This window comes from Brachycentrus maculatus, unplaced genomic scaffold (genome assembly GCF_059751285.1).
Source record: "Brachycentrus maculatus isolate JH-2025_06_01 unplaced genomic scaffold, ASM5975128v1 h1tg000012l, whole genome shotgun sequence".
NCBI classification, from domain to species: domain Eukaryota; kingdom Metazoa; phylum Arthropoda; class Insecta; order Trichoptera; family Brachycentridae; genus Brachycentrus; species Brachycentrus maculatus.
The window spans coordinates 1,862,365-1,884,661 of NW_028280766.1; the positions used below are offsets into that span (position 1 = coordinate 1,862,365).

General features: G+C 32.0%; 1 protein-coding gene, 2 non-coding genes and 1 pseudogene across 3 annotated transcripts; 1 reads left to right on the plus strand and 3 right to left on the minus strand.

The window, feature by feature from the left end:
• The first annotated feature begins 1,210 nt into the window (after positions 1 to 1,210).
• On the plus strand, positions 1,211 to 6,297 carry Vps28 (vacuolar protein sorting 28). Its single transcript, XM_088263146.1, has 6 exons — positions 1,211 to 1,289; positions 1,640 to 1,703; positions 2,792 to 2,987; positions 4,639 to 4,740; positions 4,842 to 4,976; positions 5,775 to 6,297. The coding sequence occupies exons 1-6, from the start codon at positions 1,283 to 1,285 to the stop codon at positions 5,904 to 5,906; spliced, it is 636 nt and encodes a 211-aa protein (XP_088119272.1). The 5' UTR covers positions 1,211 to 1,282; the 3' UTR covers positions 5,907 to 6,297.
• A 692-nt stretch (positions 6,298 to 6,989) lies between these two features.
• LOC148313436 (5S ribosomal RNA) lies at positions 6,990 to 7,108 on the minus strand. Its single transcript, XR_015837843.1, has one exon. It is a non-coding gene; the product is annotated as a 5S ribosomal RNA (ribosomal RNA).
• Positions 7,109 to 7,175: 67 nt separating this feature from the next.
• Positions 7,176 to 7,294, minus strand: LOC148313437 (5S ribosomal RNA). The gene has a single exon (XR_015837844.1). It is a non-coding gene; the product is annotated as a 5S ribosomal RNA (ribosomal RNA).
• Positions 7,295 to 7,356: 62 nt separating this feature from the next.
• LOC148313438 (5S ribosomal RNA) lies at positions 7,357 to 7,472 on the minus strand (annotated as a pseudogene).
• Between the last annotated feature and the right edge of the window lie 14,825 nt (positions 7,473 to 22,297).

The following is a 22,297-nucleotide window of genomic DNA, read 5'->3' on the forward strand; positions in this document are numbered from 1 at the left end:
AAAATTCAAATACTCGTATTGCCTTCTTTTCTTTTACATATTATTTAGTCCTATTCAGTATCTGTCTGCATATTTAAGAAAAAAAACTTAAGTCTATTGGAAGAGAGTGGAGTTTTACATAGCATAATGAATTTTACAAAAAAAGACTAATACCGATAATATCGAACCCTGGTCGCTTGTAAAATAAATAAGCGGAAAAACCTATATTTATAGTTGATGTCTTACAATATATATTTTAAAAATTAAAATATCCGCAGATAATTAATAATTTTTACCCAAATATCTCAAATAATCTATATTTTATTTTATTTCCAAATTACAGTTTTAGTTTTTCAATACATATTTTAAAAACTAAAACATTATTTACATTGATAATGTAAATGATTTACTTCTCTGATGAAACTGGAGTTTAAAAAAAATATCGACAGGGTCAATATTCTTTAAGTGTGAAATTTACCATTTAATGCATACGCATTATTATTATAAATGCGTAAACTAGGACCTAGTAAACCTAGAAGTAAATCTTAATTGAATTGAGATTTACTTCTAATTAAAAAAAAACATACCCTGAAAGAGTAGAGTAGAAAATGTTATTTTTAGTAACATTAGCTTTCTAACAGTAATGATCAGTTTCAAAGCGCCTAAGTCAATATAAATAAATGCCCAGTGGTAAAGTTAAAGTCATCCACGCCTGGGTTTCAAAACCAGAAAACAGGACTTTTCTGCCGGTCCTCTTATAATTTTCACTTCCATCCATTTATAAATACATATATAAGTATGCTAAAAATTAAGAGATTAGCGTCCATTACAATCTTCTCTGCAATGAAAGTGCGCTGCACAATATTAATGTACCAAATTGATGTTCTTCGATAACCGAATTTTGTTACTAAAAATGAAAACTACTACTACTACCATATTATTTCATGAAGGGATAGGCAGAGAGGATGGAACGCTATACTCGTCTGTCCTAACATATACTTCTAGCTACCTTCATATCCATATATCTAGTCATACATGCCCTGCGGTTATCTAGGCTTTTGATAAAATGATTTTTTTAAACCGAAAAGAATATAAAAAAAAAATTATATGGAGATCCGATGTTTTTCCCGAGTGAACGCAACATCCGAATTCGTAATTCTAAAATTCCGAATCGGGTTACGTATGCGCTAAGGTTATTTCGTGAATATCTATGACGTACATTATGCTTGTCAACCATTGTCAGCTGTCAGATTGAGCGGTGAGAAGTTCGTCGCTGGGGCTAGTAAAAATTTAATTATTAGTCATGCAAGGTAAAATTATTATTGTCGTATTGATTTTTTGATAGTCAATTTTTTAAATATATGTTTTTCAGATTTTTTAAGAACACTTTTGTGATTAACTGACTCATAACTACTACATTTTTTCAATGGATATTGTTTTTTAATGCCCAGTTATATGTTTTATTTATTGATTGCACTGGTTCAATTGACATTAAAATCTATTGATAGTCGTAGTTGTTATGATACATTAAAGTTTATTTTTAATTTAAATGGTAATCTGATATTATTTTTCTTCAACTTCAAACACATTCAAGTTATTATGGCACTATTTGTGATATTTGTGAAAGATTTTTTTTTTACTTTGTTTTGATAATTTTCAGAAGCCAACCGCCCCGAGTTGTATGAAGAACTGAAGTTGTATAAAAATGCAAGAGAAAGAGAAAAGTAAGTATAAAAAAATTAAATAAACTTTTGAATTGCCTGCCGCTTTCAACAAAAATAGTTTAGAAAAAAACCATAATGTAAAAGTATTTACTTGTTTAGAAATATTTACAAACTATTTCATTTCATTAATTGAATGTATATTATGTACATTCATAAGTATATTAAATTCATTAAATTATTAGTAACAATGTAAATAAGTCTTTTTTTCTTTGTCTCATAAGTTTTTCAAAATGTATTTTTGATGATTTGCGTAGGAATAAAAGGAGAGCTGTTCATTTGTTTTATTTGCTGGTAACCACCATAAAATATTTAAATTATGTTAGACTTATTCTTGACCTTGGGACAAAAACCACTGAAATTCCTTTTTTAAATTAATTTATAAAATTCTTTATATATTTTTTAAAGATTTCTTGTCTATAACACACTCGGTAAAATAAACATGTTTAATGTACACACACACTCACATATTATTTTCATGTTTAACTAAACATATTGTTAATTTAAGTTTTACTTAGTAAATACCTCGCAGTGTCAAAAGTCTGCGTAATCGGAGGGCATGTATGACTAGATGTGTGGATGTGAAGGAGGCTAGGAGTGTATGTCAGGACAGAAGAGTGTGGCGTTCCATCCTTTCTGCCTACCCCTGCGGGGAAACGGCGTGATGATAGTAGTAGTAGTAAATACCACTATTTATTAAAATCTATTCTGACACGTGTTTCGATGTATTTCGCATCATTTTCATACAGTGTTTGAAAATGAAGCGGAATGCATCGAAACACGTGTCACAATAAATTTGAAGAAAAAGTGGTATTTACTATTTAAAACTCAAATTAAAAATGGATAGATTTTACCACAAAGTGACAGCCGAATCAATGAATGAAATGAAACATATTGTATCAATTGGCATTCTCTGACATTTAAATGCCGCTGTTGTAAGTACATTAAAACATTTGAAAAAGACAAGCAACTGAGTATGTGTTCTATTCAATGGCTAGGGGACTAGGTCTTGCATACCCATACTCGTACAAACTTATATATGTAGCATTGATATATAAGTAGCAATTTCAAAGGTGATAATTTACTTTCAGGCATGATAACATGGCTGACTTGTATGCTGTTGTAAGTACGTTACAACATTTGGAAAAGGCGTACATCCGCGATTGCGTTACACCGCAGGAATACACGGCTGCTTGTTCCAAATTACTTGTGCAGTTCAAGGTTGCATTTAAACAAGTTCAGGGTGACGAGTATCCGACGATTGATGCATTTGTCAAAAAGTTTCGGGTAAGGATAATTTTGCATTACACTTAATTAATATGTGAAGTGTTTTTCACATTTATCTTCCCTATCCTTACTATGAGTCCGCCTCCGTAGTGTAATGGTCAGCACGCTCGGCTACCGTTCTGGAGGTCCCGGGTTCGATTCCCAAGGGGGGTAAAATAAATATTATTGATTTTTTCACTGTAATATTTATTGAAAATTACCATGTACTGGTACCTGAAGCGGAGGGCTGATCACCTTTACTTCATGTATAAACAATCAAGATAACACTGCGTTTATATGACACAGTGCCCTATGCACCATTTGGGTGCGGATAAGGGTTTTATATATTATATTATATCCTAACTATCCTACCTGCAGACAAGTTTCTAAAAATAGAGGCTTTGCGGGATATTCCTTCAAAAAAAAATATTTTCAGCGATTCAACTGTACAGTGGGTAGTCACTGAACTAAGCCACGTTGAGGTTGGCGGGGATCAATAGTGACTGATAGTCCCAGACTAGAGACAAAGATGGATGGATAATATCCATGAACGGTGTTCACGAGGTCTCTGTGCACGGCTACCGGCACAAATGAAGTGACGAGGACGCGGAGTGCGCAGTGTGTGCTAGAATTATGAAGTCCAAAATTGGCATGTTCAGTCACATGCCCACTCATAGATAGCACCACATGCTGAAGACAATATACCCTGGCGCGAGTTGGGAGCTATTATTACTAGTCACGTGTAGGTAGATAAGAACTGTTAAGAGACCGAGTATTACTTTGCATGCACAAAAGTTCTAATTGATCTCATTTTCTATTGAAAGCATATTATTATGTACGTATATGAGATCATGCACAATTATTGAACGTTTTATGTGTTTTAGCAGGAGATGAATATAATTTTAGAACAACCGAGGCTAGTTGCAAAAGTATACAAAAGAAAAATTTCAAATGTATCAATATTTACAAATTAATATTAGAGACCTTTGTGGCCATCAGGTGGACTGCACACTGTGTAGAAAAAAATCTAAATTTATTTTATATCGCATGGTCTCGTTAATCACGAAAGTATTATGTACACACTTACATTCTTGCTTTAGGGCTTCATATTGCACATAGCATTCAGTGCTTTGGAAGTTGGTTTGGAGACTATGGGATGTGTGAAATATACAAAATTTATGTAAATATTATTGTATGCCTCCTGAGAGCCTTAATCAAACTTGCCTCTTTTACAAGGCATCAGGTTCACGCCGCCCAGGACGACCACTGCTGACAATTCGTCGGCAGTTCTCGTCAGAACTTCGGGACGTGGATCTGACTTGGGAGGATGCAAGGGAGCTGGCAGCTGACAGAAAAGCCTGGAGACAGTTTGTGGACTCCATATGCTCCACCTAGGGAGCGGATATGGTTTAATAATTATTGTACAGTATAAAAACTGATTGATTAGATTACGACTGTACTTGGGATTTCAACTTAATTCGAACAGCATTTCGAAATTGCGGTCTCTGCAACGATTTTTCAAACAGTTATCTTTTAATTAGTACTTCAAAAAAATATTTCACTTGACATTCTAGATTAAATTGTGATTTTGATATGATCATCATTTTAATTTATTCCTTTCAATTTAAAATTATGAGCTACAATTATGTCTGTATATATCTTATTTTTACAGCTTGATTGCCCTGCTGCTTTAGAAAGAATTAAAGAAGATAGACCAATCACTATCAAAGATGACAAGGGAAATACGAGCAAGTGTATTGCGGATATTGTATCCGTAAGTTATTTGAATATATTTTTGCCGCCTTTGGCATTGTAATATTTGCTTTAAGTATCATTCAGATCTCACATTAAAATTATTGTTGTGCTTGATTCCAGCTTTTCATAACTTTGATGGATAAATTACGTCTTGAAATTAAAGCTATGGATGACTTACATCCAGAGTTAAGGGACCTCTATGATACGATGACCAGACTCAGCATTCTGCCTGAAGATTTCGAAGGAAGAGTAAAAGTTAGTACATACATTTGTATATTATACGTATTAAATTTAGTTATGGTCATTACTGTAATATTTACGGTAACTCTATTCGCGTTCTTTCATCATTTTATTCTAACCCACTCAAGTACTCAGTTGAAGATTTGTTTATTTATAAAGTAGAAAGTGTCAACAATACTCTAAAAAAAGTGTTAACAATACTCTAATAAAGTTCTGGAACACATGGGAGGAGAAATGAAAAACATTTTGTAATCATTGTTAATTTTATAATACACGGGAACATTATGTTATCAGAAATATTTAATATTATAACAGATAATACTTGACAGTTTGCGGTTCGATACTCAGCACATTCAATACTGTTTTTATCTTCTAACCTTAAAAAATCCATTCAGGGTCAGGCAGAGAAGATAGAATGCCATACTACTCTATCTTTATATACATTATTTGCTTCTTCTACATTCATGCATACTTAGCATTATTTTAATTACAACTTTGTGGTGATATAATAAGCAAGTATGTATGATACCACCCTCTTGTGAATTCCTTGTGAATTATTATGGATTTAATGTTGCATCGGTCCTAATCCAAACTTGCATCACACCTTCTTTGGATGCTGAAAAGGGTAGAGTGTACCAACGAGTGAGGGACATCTTGGGATGTAACATCACCACATGGATAGCTGTAAGATCTTAGAGAACTTGAATCGGTGCTGGTAGCTAAAAAACCCACTGTGAGCGATGAGGATTTAAGTGATCTCAATACCATGTTAGCATTTCTTGACTTACTAATTAGAATACCTTTTTTTACCAGGTTCAATCATGGCTAAATGTCCTTAATGCGATGCAAGCTTCAGATGAACTTTCTGAAACACAAGTTCGGCAACTGATTTTTGATTTGGAATCTTCATACAATGCTTTTAACAAACTATTACACCAAACCTAAGGGTTTATTTTTATTTATACATAATGCTTTGTTTATTTTTATAAATAAGTCTTTTTTATCACGTACGCAATACATTTTTTCCTGAAAACTTAAGTGTATTTTTAAATAATTTAAGTTAAAAAGAAGTATCTTTTGTTGTTAAATATGTTAAAATTAAATTTGTGACTCTTTATATTTTGTAATTTCCAGTACAAAAGTAAAATATAAGATTTTCATGAATAAATTCAAACAAATGGAACAAAAATTAATGTATTGCTTACTGAGAAAATATTGAACAAATAATAAATGTCTAATTCGATGAGAGCTGTGGTAATTTCTATATTAAATAAAATAATCTATGTATGTACATTTATATTTTAGATTCCTAAATATTAATAAATATTTGCTTTTATAATGCGTTTCATTATTATTATTTTTGACTATTTTTATGTATCTATATAGTTTTAAAACGAAATTGTCAGTCACAAAACAAAAAATGACTATGGGGTTTTGACAATTTTAAATTAAGCTTTATTGAACTATTATCACAACTAATATCCCCTCTAAGGCTGGGGTAATTGCCATAATTCTCATAATCACTGATGTGATCAAGATTGGAAAATAGTGATGGGCATTTTAAGTTATATATTGCACATAATTTTGATTGATGCTGTGGGTTATGTCGCCTGGGAATTTCAGGCATTCGATGCACGATTCTCTAGTTGTGAGAGGACTTCTCATTCTTCCTGGAGATACGCTTGAAGTAGAACCTTTGATGTGGCTTTATTATGTCCATACTATATTATGTGGAGTGCAATATAGTGCTATATCGCACACAATATTGCAATATCCCAGTAAGAGCTCAGTAATCCCTATACTACATATGTATGTTGGAAAGGATGTTCGCTGAAAGAATTTATTTGAAAAAATAAGAATATTACATTCTTAATACTTTTTTGGTGATAAAACTAAAATTGGGTGCATTCAATGTTATATGGTCGTTGGGAAGTGGACCGAATTAAATTAAACAAAACGTGGGAGGAGTATAGTGATTTTCCATAATAATTTTAAAAAAATGAAATAAAAATAAAAGGGGGGAGGGGGGGCCAACGGCACGCGGTGTTCCCAAGCGGTCACCCATCCAAGTACTGACCGCGCCCAATGTTGCTTAACTTCGGTGATCGGACGAGAACCGGTGCATTCAACATGGTATGGTCGTTGGCGGGTGAGGCGTAGTAATTTTCCTTCATAATTAAAAAAAATTGAGAATAAAAATAAAAACAAAAAGGGGGCCAACGGCACGCGGTGTTCCCAAGCGGTCACCCATCCAAGTACTGACCGCGCCCAATGTTGCTTAACTTCGGTGATCGGACGAGAACCGGTGCATTCAACATGGTATGGTCGTTGGCGAGTGAGGCGTAGTAATTTTCCTTCATAAAAAAAAATAGAATAAAAATAAAAACAAAAAGGGGGCCAACGGTACGCGGTGTTCCCAAGCGGTCACCCATCCAAGTGACCGCGTCCAATGTTGCATAACTTTGGTGATCGGACAAGAACCGGTGCATTCAACATGGTATGGTCGTTGGCAAGTGAGGCGTAGTAATTTTCCTCCATAAAAAAATGAAAATAAAAACCAACTAAAACTTGAACCAAAAATTTATTGAATATTAGGCTTAGTCTTTTAAAAAATAATATCGGTTAGTTTTTTTTAAAATTAACTTGACTGTAAAAAGTAAATCTCAGTGCGCTAAGTAGTCTTAATATAAGGATCGAGCCGAACGTAATATATTGTCAGTGTTTTTTACTTAGAATTTTCACTCATAAATTACTAGAAATTATAGTAACTATAAACATAAAGAATAAATCCACTCACGAGTAGGCATAGACTATAAAACTTACAAAGTTGAAGCCTAAGTAGGGCCATGATAAGTGGTGTTGTATAAGCCGTAGCTAGATTTCAGAGTCACTTGACCGTTAGGTCGGGTTTTGGTCCCGTGGTTAGTGTCGCGGACTCTTAGTCAGAGCTTCTCTGTTCGAACCCACTCTACCGCAATTTGATACCTATTTCTAATAATGAGCCGCTCAGTCTCACAATATTTGTGTAAACAATAAAAACAAAAATATTTCTCTTTTGTAAAAAAAAACAACACAGACGTAACGCACCGAATATTCAATAAAAAACTTACGATGCCTCGTCCCTTATGTAAATATGTATTTATGAATATGCAATAATATATAATATAATGTTTAGTAACTAAGCCGTGGCGAAATTGGGTAGAAGGTCGACTGCGAAACTAGCGATGCGGGTTCGATTCCCGCTAATTACAAAACGAATTCAAGAAATATTCATTTTCAATTGGTCTTGGCGTTTGCAATGTATTTACCTGCAGACCCTCTAAAATAGAGGCTTTGCGGGTTATTCCTTTTATAAAAATGCGTTCGTTAGCTCTGAAGGCGAAATAATAATAAAAATTTAGATTTTTTTGTTTGTTTTGAATCCTGACATTATCATACATTTTCTACATGTCATTCGTTGTTTAATCTGTTCCTTAGTTTCGTTTACAGAATGTGATTGCTCTCTCTGTCACCTTTCTATGAACTAATAACACCATGATATCAAGTCTCTTCAATTTTCAAAGGAATGCTTTCATTTCAACACTGAGAAAACTCCGTGTTAAAAATAGGACTCTAAGCAACGAGATCTAAGCTAGAAGTTTTTAAAAATACTTGAATTTCAGGAATGCTTTCAGGTAAATCCTTGAGTTAAATTTAAAAATATGTTATTTATTGTTTCGGCATTAACTTTGTGGTAAGACATGTTACAATGATTAAAGAAAACACTTGTTTACCTTTTGAGTTTTATTATAGACTACATGTTTCAGGAGTTAAACTTCCACCATTCAGGTCTGTATAATAATTCTGTATAATATAGTTTTTTCTTTGTGTTTTCTTTAATCATTAAAAATATGTAAAATGTTTTTCAAAATATTTCAGGTAGGACAAATTAATTAAATGGTTAGAAAAAAGTCATGTAGGTAACCTTAAGTTTTATATAAATTTTGAGAATATTAAAAAAAATAATCCTGATTTTTTTTTAATATTTTGATTTCGATTTTCTTTTTCAAATGAAATGTGGGTTTAAAATGAAAAGAAAAATAAATGAAATAGTTAATATTTCCCTTCTATTATACCCCAATTAATTTATGTTTCCAATTGGAATCCAAAAACCGATTCTGAATTTGACACAATTCACGGTTTGTCATCTCATTGTTTATTAAATATTATGTAGGTGTGTGGTGATTTTTTTTGTTTTCTGTGACATTGTCGAATTTCGAGGAAAAGGAGTGAAATGGGGAAAGAGTCATTCTTGAGAGTGAATATAGTAAAAATAAATGGTATTAATATCTTTTTTTTATTATTATGTTTTCAAAAATATTTATAGATTTTTTATCAATGAAAAACTGTAAAAAAAATTCTCAGCGTTAGTATCGTAAACTTCAGATTTGAGATTTTAAGGTTAAATTCACAATCTTCAGACATTTATGCAATTTTTGTCAATACACTAGTTACAATACTCTTGTTTTACTTGAATAAAAACAGTGATTAATTAACTTTGTGGTTATATCCATTTATTTTTAATTTAACATTAAGTTTGTCAAAACAACTATTTCTTTTAAAAATTACAAAGATATTTTTCGATTCATTTAACATCATAATCAAACATATAAAGCGTTTTCGTGTTTGAAAATGCATTGAATAAAATTACTAAATTAATAGATTTTATGAAATGGTTGTATTTTTAAAGTAGAACAAAAATCATGACTCCACGTATTTTAATGTGTACATATATATCAATTATAAATGACTTGAAAAATTATTACATATTTATAAATTTACTTAATATATAAAACTTTATAAGATCCTACCCTGAAATATAATATTATAAATTTTCCTGGCAATTATGAAACCTTACATTATGCAAGTAAAAAAACAAATTATTTAATTCTTCATTTTTTGCTGCCAGCGAGGCTGAATAAGATAAGTGGTCCCCCAAGCACTATTATAATTTTCATAAACATAAATTTTAAGTGGAAAATGAAAATGATTTATTTTAAAGCTTGAAAGTCAAATAAACACGGCGTTATATTTTTTTGGCGTGAAGAAAAATATGTCACAAAAAAGTTAAAATATTCAAGGTAATACATTAATTTCGCCGGCGTGAAAGAAAATACACCATGTCAAAAATACTGTTTTTACATTTACGCTGCATTTTTTTAATGAAATTTTATTATTATTATTTAATATTATCATTAAAATTGTAATACATATTTTATTTAAATGACGCATTTGATAAAAACAATAAACAAAGCATTTATTTTCAAAACAAAACATGTTAATTTTCATGGATTGCTTTCAATAGGAATACTTTATTTTCTTCTCACCCTTATCCGCACCAAATGGTGCATAGGGCACTGCATCGTATTGATGCAATGTTATCTTGATCGTTACTTATATGAAGGCAAGGTGATCACTCCTGCGCTTCAGGGACCAGTCAAGGATAATATTAAATAAAAATTAGAGTGAATCACTAATATTTATTTTAACCCCCCTGGGAATCGAACTCGGGACCTCCAGGACGAAAGCTAAACACGCTAAACATTACACCACGGAGGCGGACTTTATTTTATCTACATGACCTAATCCAAAACGAATTAACATAAATGTATTTATTTTTTCACATTATATATTTATAAAACCTTTTAAAACTATATTATAAATTTAAACAGACTGATAAAAATATAATTTTCTATTTATGCGGACTAAAAACATTTTTTTTCGATTATGGCCTCATAAACAATTAAACAATGATGTGACGAAATATTCCAATCATTTTCGTGAAAGATGTTACATGTTACATACAATGAAATTCGTATTTTAATGAAGTTTTCGTTTATGGGTAAAATTTGAAACGTGTTGAGTTGACGATGGACAATTCAGTCAAAATATTGTACTCTTTGTATTTTATTTGAGGGTGTTGGATAAAATATGCGCTGTCTGTAATTTCCTTACATAAAACAGAGCAGAAGTGGGTGCCTACTTGCTGTGTACCGGGTCCGTACTCGCGGAGAATATAACGGAAAAGGGGTTTGTTCCATGTCTAGCGAACTCTACTCAGACTCAGACTGCATCTGTGCTTGCTTCATGAGCGATGAATATTTATGTCTGGAACGTGAAAATGGAGATTTCGGTTCGAGGACTTACATAACCTGCTTGGAATGGCAGAAATGTACATTTGAATGCTGTTACGATGGACGACCGAGATGAAAAATGTAGGAACTCCGATAAAAGCTGCCAGTTTCAGTTTTATTTCACATCCTAACGTTTATTTTTTTTCAAGGCACAGGTATATGCAAATACGTAAAAGAGTACCAAATTTAAAACAGCAAGTCTGAAACATTATGAGATAGTGATAATTCACTTTTAACGTAAAAAAAATATACCGAATGACGAGGTTATTCTATATTATTTTTTTACATTTCAACACAGATGAAGAAGAATATGGAAGTCTGGGCATTTAAGGGGCTAACGACCATCATAGGCTGGTTAAAGTGATCATTTTATACACGTGTAACATTCAGCAACTCTAGTCACGATTGACAACCACACTACTCAAAATAAAACACTACTAACTAAATTATATTTAAAAATAACTCTTATAATTGGAGATAATCCAGATTTGTGACGTATTTGGACACACTCAAAATGCTGAGGTTATTTTACGCCAACTCAAATATCATTAAAAATTATACTATTAAAAGTAATTAAAATCATCGACTCCATTTGTATACAATATCAACGTACATTAATCGTGAATTTTTTAAATTACAAGTGTTAATGTAAACATAACATTTACGACAATTTATTATTTATTATCAAGCACAGGATCATTTACCCATCGTATAATATATCAATATTAAAGGTTTCTTGAATGTTTTTCGCAGATATTTTGTGGCACAATTTTTAAACTTTATAAAATAAAACAACTTTGTTTTAACCACTTTTTTATTGGTACACTGGTTTCGACAAGAACCTTCTCATCGTCAGGGTTTATTTTATAAAGTAAATATAAAAGGTGTTTCAACTCGAGACAAAACATCCATATATATATTTTTTTTATTACGAAAGAAGATGGAAGTCTGACATGCCGAGTCTTATGACTTGTCATTTGGCTGGCTTATGTGATCACTTTATACTTGTGTAACGTTTATATTAAGACGATAATGCCTCTCTCATCGAACTTGCATCCAGTACACATTACGTAAACAAAAAACATTTTATGGACGTATAATGTTCAGTATAATGATATAAGGTTTAGTACAGTGATACGGTGATATATAGTGTTTGGTGGCACAAGGAAATAATGCAACGCTGAGATAAGCATTATCGATAAAATTAAGAATGGTGTGTTGAGATGGTTTGGACATGTGGAACGAACGGGCGAGGAAAGTAACATAAAAAACAAATTTTTGATCAAAATGTAATTGAAAATAAACGCAGAGGAAGACCGAAAAAAAATAGCATTATCAAGCATTTAAAATATCCTAATGTGGTTAGGGTAGGAGTCGGAATCATCGGCGGGTATGTATGATGTGTTAACGATCAAGAAAACATTGTGTTTATAAGATGCACTGCCCTATGCACCATTGGGTGCGGATAAGGGTTTTAAGAAGAATAAGGTGTATGAGGAAATGCATGAACGTGGAAGAGGCGAAGATTGTTTGCAAAGACAGATTGATGTGGCGTTTATTTTTTTTCCTTATACCCCTACGAGAAATCGGCGTGATGGTTAGTTAGTTAATTTAAAAAATATAGTCTAGTAATATGATTTACTGATGTAAATGTTTATTTACACTTTCCTGAAGGCACTATTAAATTATTTCCGTTGCTGGTTGGAAAATTTACTACGAAACGAGTGAAGAGACTGGCGCGAAAGAACGTAGCGAAATAAAAGAAAAACTAATATTCTAATGTAATTAAAACCCCCTTTATTTAAATTAAGATGAAAAACCTTGCCTGCCGAGATATTTAAAAATATTCCAACATGACTGCAAAAAAAACATTTTATGCAGTCATATACAATTTTGCTACTGATTTGAGATGTTTATTTACGTAAGAATTTTGTGGTAGTGATAAGATTTATTTTCTCATATGTTTTCCTTTAAACATACTTCCCACCTAATGTTTTTATATGCTTATTTGCTGTACCTTCCATTATTTTATATTTTGCCTTATGTTTTCTTGTTACTTTCTTAATTATTTTTCATTATTGTTAACCTTAAACCCCATGTCCCAAAATGAGTAATGGAAATTACTCATCGGGAATATTATATATATGTGACTTCTGTATGTAATATGTTTAAGTAAATAAGAAAAAAGACAAAAATCTGTGTTTTATTATTTATAAAAATACTTCAATTCCATACTATTTCTCTGAGCCTAAGCGGCTCATTATTAGAAATAGGTATCACATTGTGGTAAAGTGGGTTCAAACCGACAAACTCTGACTAAAGAGTCCGCGACACTAACCACGGGACCACAACCCGACACATATAATAAAATAATAATTAAATAAAATACTTTGATGAATGTTTTTCGTAGATATTTTGTGATACATTTTATAAACTTAAAAAAGAAAAATAACTTTGTTTTTAATCAATTTTTTATTGGAACATTTTTTCTCCTACCGGAGTATATGTTTAACCCTGATGATGACAAGCTTCTTGTCGAAACCGGTTGGATAAAAAATGTACCAATAAAAAAGTGGTTAAAAACAAAGTTGTTTTATTTTATACAGTAAATAAAATACTACCTAGGAGTAGATATACTTGTTTAAGTCTCGTAATGTTGTGATTTCAAGATGTGGGATTTAGTTAAGAACGATTAAGTTACAGAACGACGCAAAGTTCAAATGTGTTCTTCCTCTTCAAAGGTCCTTCATTAAGTAAACAGTTTTGTGGAACTGCTTAGAAACTGTTATTTCTCCCGGTGCGATGGGTAGATCTACGTTCATACGTGGACGAAGACTGTTACTATCAGTCGGAGATATACTTATATAAACGAGTTATCTTAGAAACAGAAAATTTTGACAATGTTGCAAAGGAAAATGAGGTGGTTTCTTCCGAACCTAATAATCACCCTTTATTTTAAAACAATATCCAAAAATAACATGAATCGATTTAAAATAGATTTTTGAGTATTTTTAAATTGATGTGATTACCTCGCTCCAAGAAATGCAAAGTTTGTTCTCAATTTGATGAAAATACTATACAGTAAAACCTCGATAAAATTGCCCTGTATTTAACGAACTTCGGATTTGACAGACAAAACATGATGTTATCAGTAGTAAGATTTCATCTCGACGATCTAATAACATTTATTGATTATTCGTCAGACAACGAAGTTCAACCGTATTAAACGCATTTTCGTCAATTTACAGTGTTAATTATAATAAAAAAAACAGCAAACTTCAAAAGTGCAAATAAAACTCATTACTATTAATTTTTTTTTAAAGCTGGATTACTGAAAGCAAGCGCATCGATATCAAACAGCAGCATTATATTTTTGTACATTTGTTTTTAACGTTAGTGTAAGCTCTTTCTGTGTTTGAATTTTGATATCGTACAACACGCTTAATTAAATAAATATAAAAAAAAAACTTTTCATATTATCTCAAATCAAACTATATATACTCACAATATATATTATTTATGATATTTATAGATATGTTTATATAAATGGGTTTGGTGTCAAACCTTTTTAATAATACGTATATTTTGTCCGCCTCCGTAGTGTAATGGTCAGCACGCTCGGCTACCGTTCTGGAGGTCCCGGGTTCGATTCCCAAGGGGGGTAAAATAAATAAAAGTGATTTTTTCACTGTCATATTAATTCAATATTACCCTGGACTGGTACCTGAAGCGGAGGGGTGATCACCTTTCCTTCATGTGTAAATGATCAAGATAACACTGCGTTTATATGATGCAGTGCCCTATGCACCATTTGGGTGCGGATAAGGGTTTTATTATTATTATTATTATATCTGAAAAATAATTATGAATACAAAAGAAAAAGTGTAAAATCAGCCCCTAACTTTAAAACAGTTGTAAGTATATTAAAAAAAGTAAAACAACTACATTTCTAATTCAATCATCAAATATCAAAACCTAATAACTAAAACATTCTTTTAATGATGCAGATTTCTACTAATTCGCAATATGTTTTTACTATTAATAATACAATCAGTTTAAAATTTATAGATTTTGAGTAAAGGTGTGCTATCGGTTTTATTTTCATCGGTATTGATATTTGATTAAATTTAAATTACAAATTTGTATCGCGCTTTTTGTAGAATCAGGACAAGAACTTCTTTTGTCGAAATACTCTCTAGCTAGGGACATAAATAAAATTCCTATGCTCATAAGTATGCAGATATTATGTGAGAATAAGTATGAATAGTCCGACAGTCGCCACCTCATGTTGCTTGAACCTGCTTCCATTTGTGTAGCTTTGAGCTTTCTAGTTCAACCCATAGATAAACAACACACGTAGATGAAAAGTTTCTCTTGCGAATCTGTGATTCCACCTACACGTACGATGGAAGCGAAACTAGGTGCATGTGCAAAGGAGTCTACAAGTACCTACATACGTACTATCATGAAAACAAATATTTTGGTTCCATAAAGACGGGATATTTATGGAAGAAAAATACTCCCAAGAAGGTAAAAAGTTTCCTGCGAGGAATAGACTTGATGAACCTGCAAAGCAGATCGCTGTTTGCTATTCATAATATTAAATCTAAGTATATCATACAAATACATAAGTATTATAAGAACGCATTGAGCAATACATGTACAACAGAACCAATTTATCGTCCTACTTCGTTTGAAAGTTTAATAAAAGATAAGCTTGAAATTTTCTTTCGCTTGAAAGATTTTTTAAAAGCATTTTTTTGATACATTCATGGAAATAACGATAAAACTAATTGACGGTAATTACGATATACATAACAGTAGACAAATCACCTATTTTATAAAAATACCTGTTCACCATTTAAGATTTTGACCGTTTATTTTTTCTTGAATATTTTCTAAAAACTCCACTGAATTTTGTTTGTTTACGAAAATACTTAATTTTATACAAAAATAAAAATTTGTATTTAAAGAAATGCGCTAATAAAAAATCACCATGAAATGTATTTTTTAATCTAAACGAAAAAGGGGAAAAAATTGAGGCAAAATCTGGGCTTTCATTCTGTTTATGATGAGCTTTACTTAAAAACCGATTAAATACAAATGTCATCCTCCCATCGATATTTTTTTTATCACAATTCTTCACTATATTCTAGTTCTAGTAATCATTGTGGAAACCAGATACACAGATACCTGAGAGTTTACAAGGCTTATAGTAAAATTTTTGATAATTATTAAAAAGCTTTGAAAATAATAAAAAAATACTTGTGGTGGTCAAAGCTAAAAATTGATGAATGATTTGTTAACAACATTTTGAGTGTGTCCAAATACTTGTTCGCAAAATCTGGATTATCTCCAATTATATAAGTTATTTTCATATTATTTAATAACATTTTCTGGCGTTTCTCATGTGTGTGATTATAATCCAGGATTCGACCTCACATACTAATAAAAGAGTTTCTGCTCAATGAAAAGGCTTCTTTTCATCTCACCAATAGATGTCTCAAGTGAAGTTCTAGTGATTCAAGAATAATGTTTCAAAATTGGTTCATATATATACAACTTCCCAGAATTTGAGTAGTGCTGTTGTCAATGATGGGTAGAATTGGTGAATGTTGCACGTGTGTAAAGTGATCACTTAAACCAGCCCATGACGGTCGTCAGACCCGTAAATGCCCTGACTTCCATATTCTTATTCATCTTTGATGAGATGTCAAAAAATAATGCTTTGTTAATTAACCTTTTTATTTAAAATGCGTTTATTTCGGATGATGGACCCCCTTATTCAATATTCACATCTTACTGCCAGAAGTTCACCTCGATAAAATTGCCCTGTATTTAACGAACTTCGGATTTGACAGACAAAACATGATGTTATCAGTAGTAAGATTTCATCTCGACGATCTAATAACATTTATTGATTATTCGTCAGACAACGAAGTTCAACCGTATTAAACGCATTTTCGTCAATTTACAGTGTTAATTATAATAAAAAAAACAGCAAACTTCAAAAGTGCAAATAAAACTCATTACTATTAATTTTTTTTTAAAGCTGGATTACTGAAAGCAAGCGCATCGATATCAAACAGCAGCATTATATTTTTGTACATTTGTTTTTAACGTTAGTGTAAGCTCTTTCTGTGTTTGAATTTTGATATCGTACAACACGCTTAATTAAATAAATATAAAAAAAAAACTTTTCATATTATCTCAAATCAAACTATATATACTCACAATATATATTATTTATGATATTTATAGATATGTTTATATAAATGGGTTTGGTGTCAAACCTTTTTAATAATACGTATATTTTGTCCGCCTCCGTAGTGTAATGGTCAGCACGCTCGGCTACCGTTCTGGAGGTCCCGGGTTCGATTCCCAAGGGGGGTAAAATAAATAAAAGTGATTTTTTCACTGTCATATTAATTCAATATTACCCTGGACTGGTACCTGAAGCGGAGGGGTGATCACCTTTCCTTCATGTGTAAATGATCAAGATAACACTGCGTTTATATGATGCAGTGCCCTATGCACCATTTGGGTGCGGATAAGGGTTTTATTATTATTATTATTATATCTGAAAAATAATTATGAATACATAAGAAAAAGTGTAAAATCAGCCCCTACCTTTAAAACAGTTATAAGTATATTTAAAAAAAGAAGAATAACTACATTTCTAATTCAATTATCAAATATCAAAACCTAATAACTAAAATATTCTTTTGATGATGCAGATTTCTACTAATTCGCAATATGTTTTTACTATTAATAAAACAATCAGTTTAAAATTTATAGATTTTGAGTAAAGGTGCGCTATCGGTTTTATTTTCATCGGTATTGATATTTGATTAAATTTAAATTACAAATTTGTATCGCGCTTTTTGTAGAATCAGGACAAGAACTTCTTTTGTCGAAACACTCTCTAGATAGGGACATAAATAAAATTCCTATGCTCATAAGTATGCAGATATTATGTGAGAATAAGTATGAATAGTCCGACAGTCGCCACCTCATGTTGCTTAAACCTGCTTCCATTTGTGTAGCTTTGAGCTTTCTAGTTCAACCCATAGATAAACAACACACGTAGATGAAAAGTTTCTCTTGCGAATCTGTGATTCCACCTACACGTACGATGGAAGCGAAACTAGGTGCATGTGCAAAGGAGTCTACAAGTACCTACATACGTACTATCATGAAAACAAATATTTTGGTTCCATAAAGACGTGATATTTATGGAAGAAAAATACTCCCAAGAAGGTAAAAAGTTTCCTGCGAGGAATAGACTTGATGAACCTGCACAGCAGATCGCTGTTTGCTATTCAAAATATTAAATTTGAGTATATCATACGTATAGTATATCTGTCCGCCTCCGTGGTGTAATGGTCAGCACGTTCGGCTACCGTTCTGGAGGTCCCGGTTTCGATTCTCAAGGGGGGTAAAATAAATATAAGTGATTTTTTCACTGTCATATTTATTCAATATTACCCTGGACTGGTACCTGAAGCGGAAGTCTGATCACCTTTCCTTTATGTGTAAACGATCAAGATAACACTGCATTTATATAACGCAGTGCCCTATGCACCATTGGGGTGCGGATAAGGGTTTTGTTATTATTATTATATCATACGTATATAAATATATAAGTATTATAAGAACGCATTGAGCAATACATGTACGAGAGAACGAATTTATCATCCTATTTCGTTTGAAAGTTTAATAAAAGATAAGCTTGAAATTTTCTTTCGCTTGAAAGATTTTTTAAAATCATTTTTTTGATACATTATGGAAATAACGATAAAACTAATTGACGGTAATAACGATATACAAAACAGTAGACAAATCACCTATTTAAAAAAATACCTGTTCACCATTTAAGATTTTGACCGTTTATTTTTTCTTGAATATTTTCTAAAAACTCCACTGAATTTAGTTTATTTACGAAAATACTTAATTTTATACAAAAATAAAAATTTGTATTTAAAGAAATGAGCTAATAAAAAATCACCATGAAATGTATTTTTTAATCTAAACGAAAAAGGGAAAAAAATTGAGGCAAAATCTGGGCTTTCATTCTGTTTATGATGAGCTTTACTATTAAATACAAATTTAACGATTAAATACAAATGTCATCCTCCCATCGATATTTTTTTATCACAATTCTTCACTATATTCTAGTTCTAGTAATCATTGTGGAAACCAGATACACAGATACCTGAGAGTTTACAGGGCTTATAGTAAAAATTGTGATAATTATCAAAAAGCTTTGAAAATAATGAAAAAATACTTGTGGTGGTCAAAACTAAAAATTGATGAATGATTTGTTAACAACATTTTGAGTGTGTCCAAATACTTGATCGCAAAATCTGGATTATCTCCAATTATATAAGTTATTTTCATATTATTGAATAACATTTTCTGGCGTTTCTCATGTGTGTGATTATAATCCAGGATTCGACCTCACGTACTAATAAAAGAGTTTCTGCTCAATAAAAAGGCTTCTTTTCATCTCACCAATAGATGTCTCTAGTGAAATTCTAGTGATTCAAGAATAATGTTTCAAAATTGGTTCATATATATACAACTTCCCAGAATTTGAGTAGTGTTGTTGTCAATGATGGGTAGAATTGGTGAATGTTGCACGTGTGTAAAGTGATCACTTAAACCAGCCTATGACGGTCATCAGACCCGTAAATACCCAGATTTCCATATTCTTATTCATCTTTGATGAGATGTCAAAAAATAATGCTTTGTTAATTAACCTTTTTATTTAAAATGCGTTTATTTCGGATGGTGGACCTCCTTATTCAATATTCACATCTTACTGCCAGAAGTTCACATGTTTGCATCTAGTTTGAGACAACTTCTCTCTCCATATCAGACGACCAATGGCTGAACATACGAGAATGAATGTATCACATAAGTATAATACACGTATATGGGTCGGACCGATTTACTGTGACCCGTCCTGTTTCGTAGAGTCTGCATTGAGAAACTTTTGCCGGTCTGGGTGTAAATTCGAGTCGGGTAATTGATAAATTAATTATTGAATAGAAAAAATGACTTCCGCGAATATCTAATGCAACGCTTTATGCAATATTGAGATCAGATCATGAAAATACGAATAATAATGCATTTGAGCGGGATACGTTTAAGCGAATAGTACCAAACTAACATTTGTAAGTTTCAGGGAAGGAACTATTGCTGAAGAAGGAACGTGACTAGCTTACGAAATGTAGTCCAACGTACCTATAATGGCTAATAGAGCTTTAATGTAGGGAATTTATAACCACTTCCTTATATTGCATTCAAGGAATAAAAAGTTGATAAATGTTATTAATATTATAAGTAAATAAGTAGGCATACAAGTATACATACATCTCCGTGGTATAATACGAAGAGCGCTTGTGCACTACACGGAATTTTACCGTCCGGCAGTCCGGTTTTTAAAAATAAAAGCGACTACGACAGTTAGCGTAATCGAATTTACGCGCACCGTGATCACGCACCAATCAAGCGCACCAATCTGAAGAAAGACGATAAAAAGCACAAGCCAATCCAAGCCAATCATCTGTTGTATCATGCTAACCGGACTGCCGGAGAGTAAAATTCCATGTAGTGCACAAGCGCCCTAAGCCTGTTCCAAGGTCCCGGATTCGATTCCCAGAGGGGGGGGAGGGGTTGAAAATAAATATTGGTGATTTCACACTCTTATGTATATTAAATATTACCCTGGACTGGTACCTGAAGTGCAAGAGTGATCACCTTGCCTTCGTGGAAGATAACACTGCGTCAATACCATTTAGTGCCCTATGCATCATTGGGTGCGGATAAGGGTTAAAAGAAGAAGAAGTACATACGTTGGACAAGTTAATGACTTTGCTTTGGTAATGAAGATAAACAATTATTTGATGTAATTAGATTACAATATACCAATTTTAAAATAGCAGATATGAAAAGCTTCCCTCGCTGTCGATAGCAGAGGCGAAACAGTGAGAGCTTTATCGATTGGAGTTAGTGGGAGGGGGAGAAAAATATGCTGAAGTGGGTCACGTGACGCCAGAAAGGGACGGACTGGGAGACGAATGGATTATCGCCAGGGTTTGCGATTTCAGAACGTCAAAACAGAAAAATACCTCGAAAGCTGATTCGGATTACCTAATTGAAACTCGTTTTCTGTTAAAAATATTTGCGGAACATAATTCCATAAAAAAACATCCATTTTTTTAAGGGAGTACTAATATTATGGTACTATGTTGTCTATTATAATTTTTGGAAAATATTACTTCATATAACAATGTAAAACGTTTGCTCACATTGTGCGCCCTGTTTTTTTCTTTATTTTAAATTCTTTTGCATTTCACAATACATATATTATAATTACAAGTACGAAAAAATATAAATGAAAAAAAAACCCACAAAGGCATGGCCTGTGTATGGGTATACATTTTATTTTAAGTTATAAAGGGCACTGGCAAGAGTACAATAGTTATCTGAAATAAAATAGATTAAAAGTGAAAATATGAACTACAAATATTTTCATTTAAGGGTTTGATAGTTTCATATACCTAGTATATTTTTACCACGATTTTATCTGATATTTAATTAAGATTAATATCTTATATTATATTATATTTAATTAAGATTAATAACATTACACAGTTCACTGTTAGAGGTACTAATTAAGGATGTCACCTCCTTAAAATACTCGGGAGCTCGGATTAAAATAGACGCCACCTCAGAAGATGAGGTAAAGATATCGATGGAAAAAGAAATTGAAAGTTGACCCAACCGTATTCCCTGATCTGATACAGAAGCACCTAAGCTTACCGACAGACATCTTTCAAAGCAAATTTTCGTTTTTTTCTTTATTGCGAAAATTATAGAAAATGTGACACAAAATTATATCTCGGTTTAATTGTAAATATACATTTAAAAGCTTTCAATGCTCCTGTCACTGCCAATCTAAACAAACACAAGTTATTCATAGGTTTGGCGTTTAATTTGTAGAACTCCATTTTAATTTATGTTTTGAATATTAAATCAGACACTGATTTTATGAGTAAACTAAGTTGTATTTTATTGTTAAAAAACACAAAAATCCATTTGTGAAAACGCCACCTATTTTCTAGAAGTGCCTCAGCGTAGGCACCTTTCACCGCC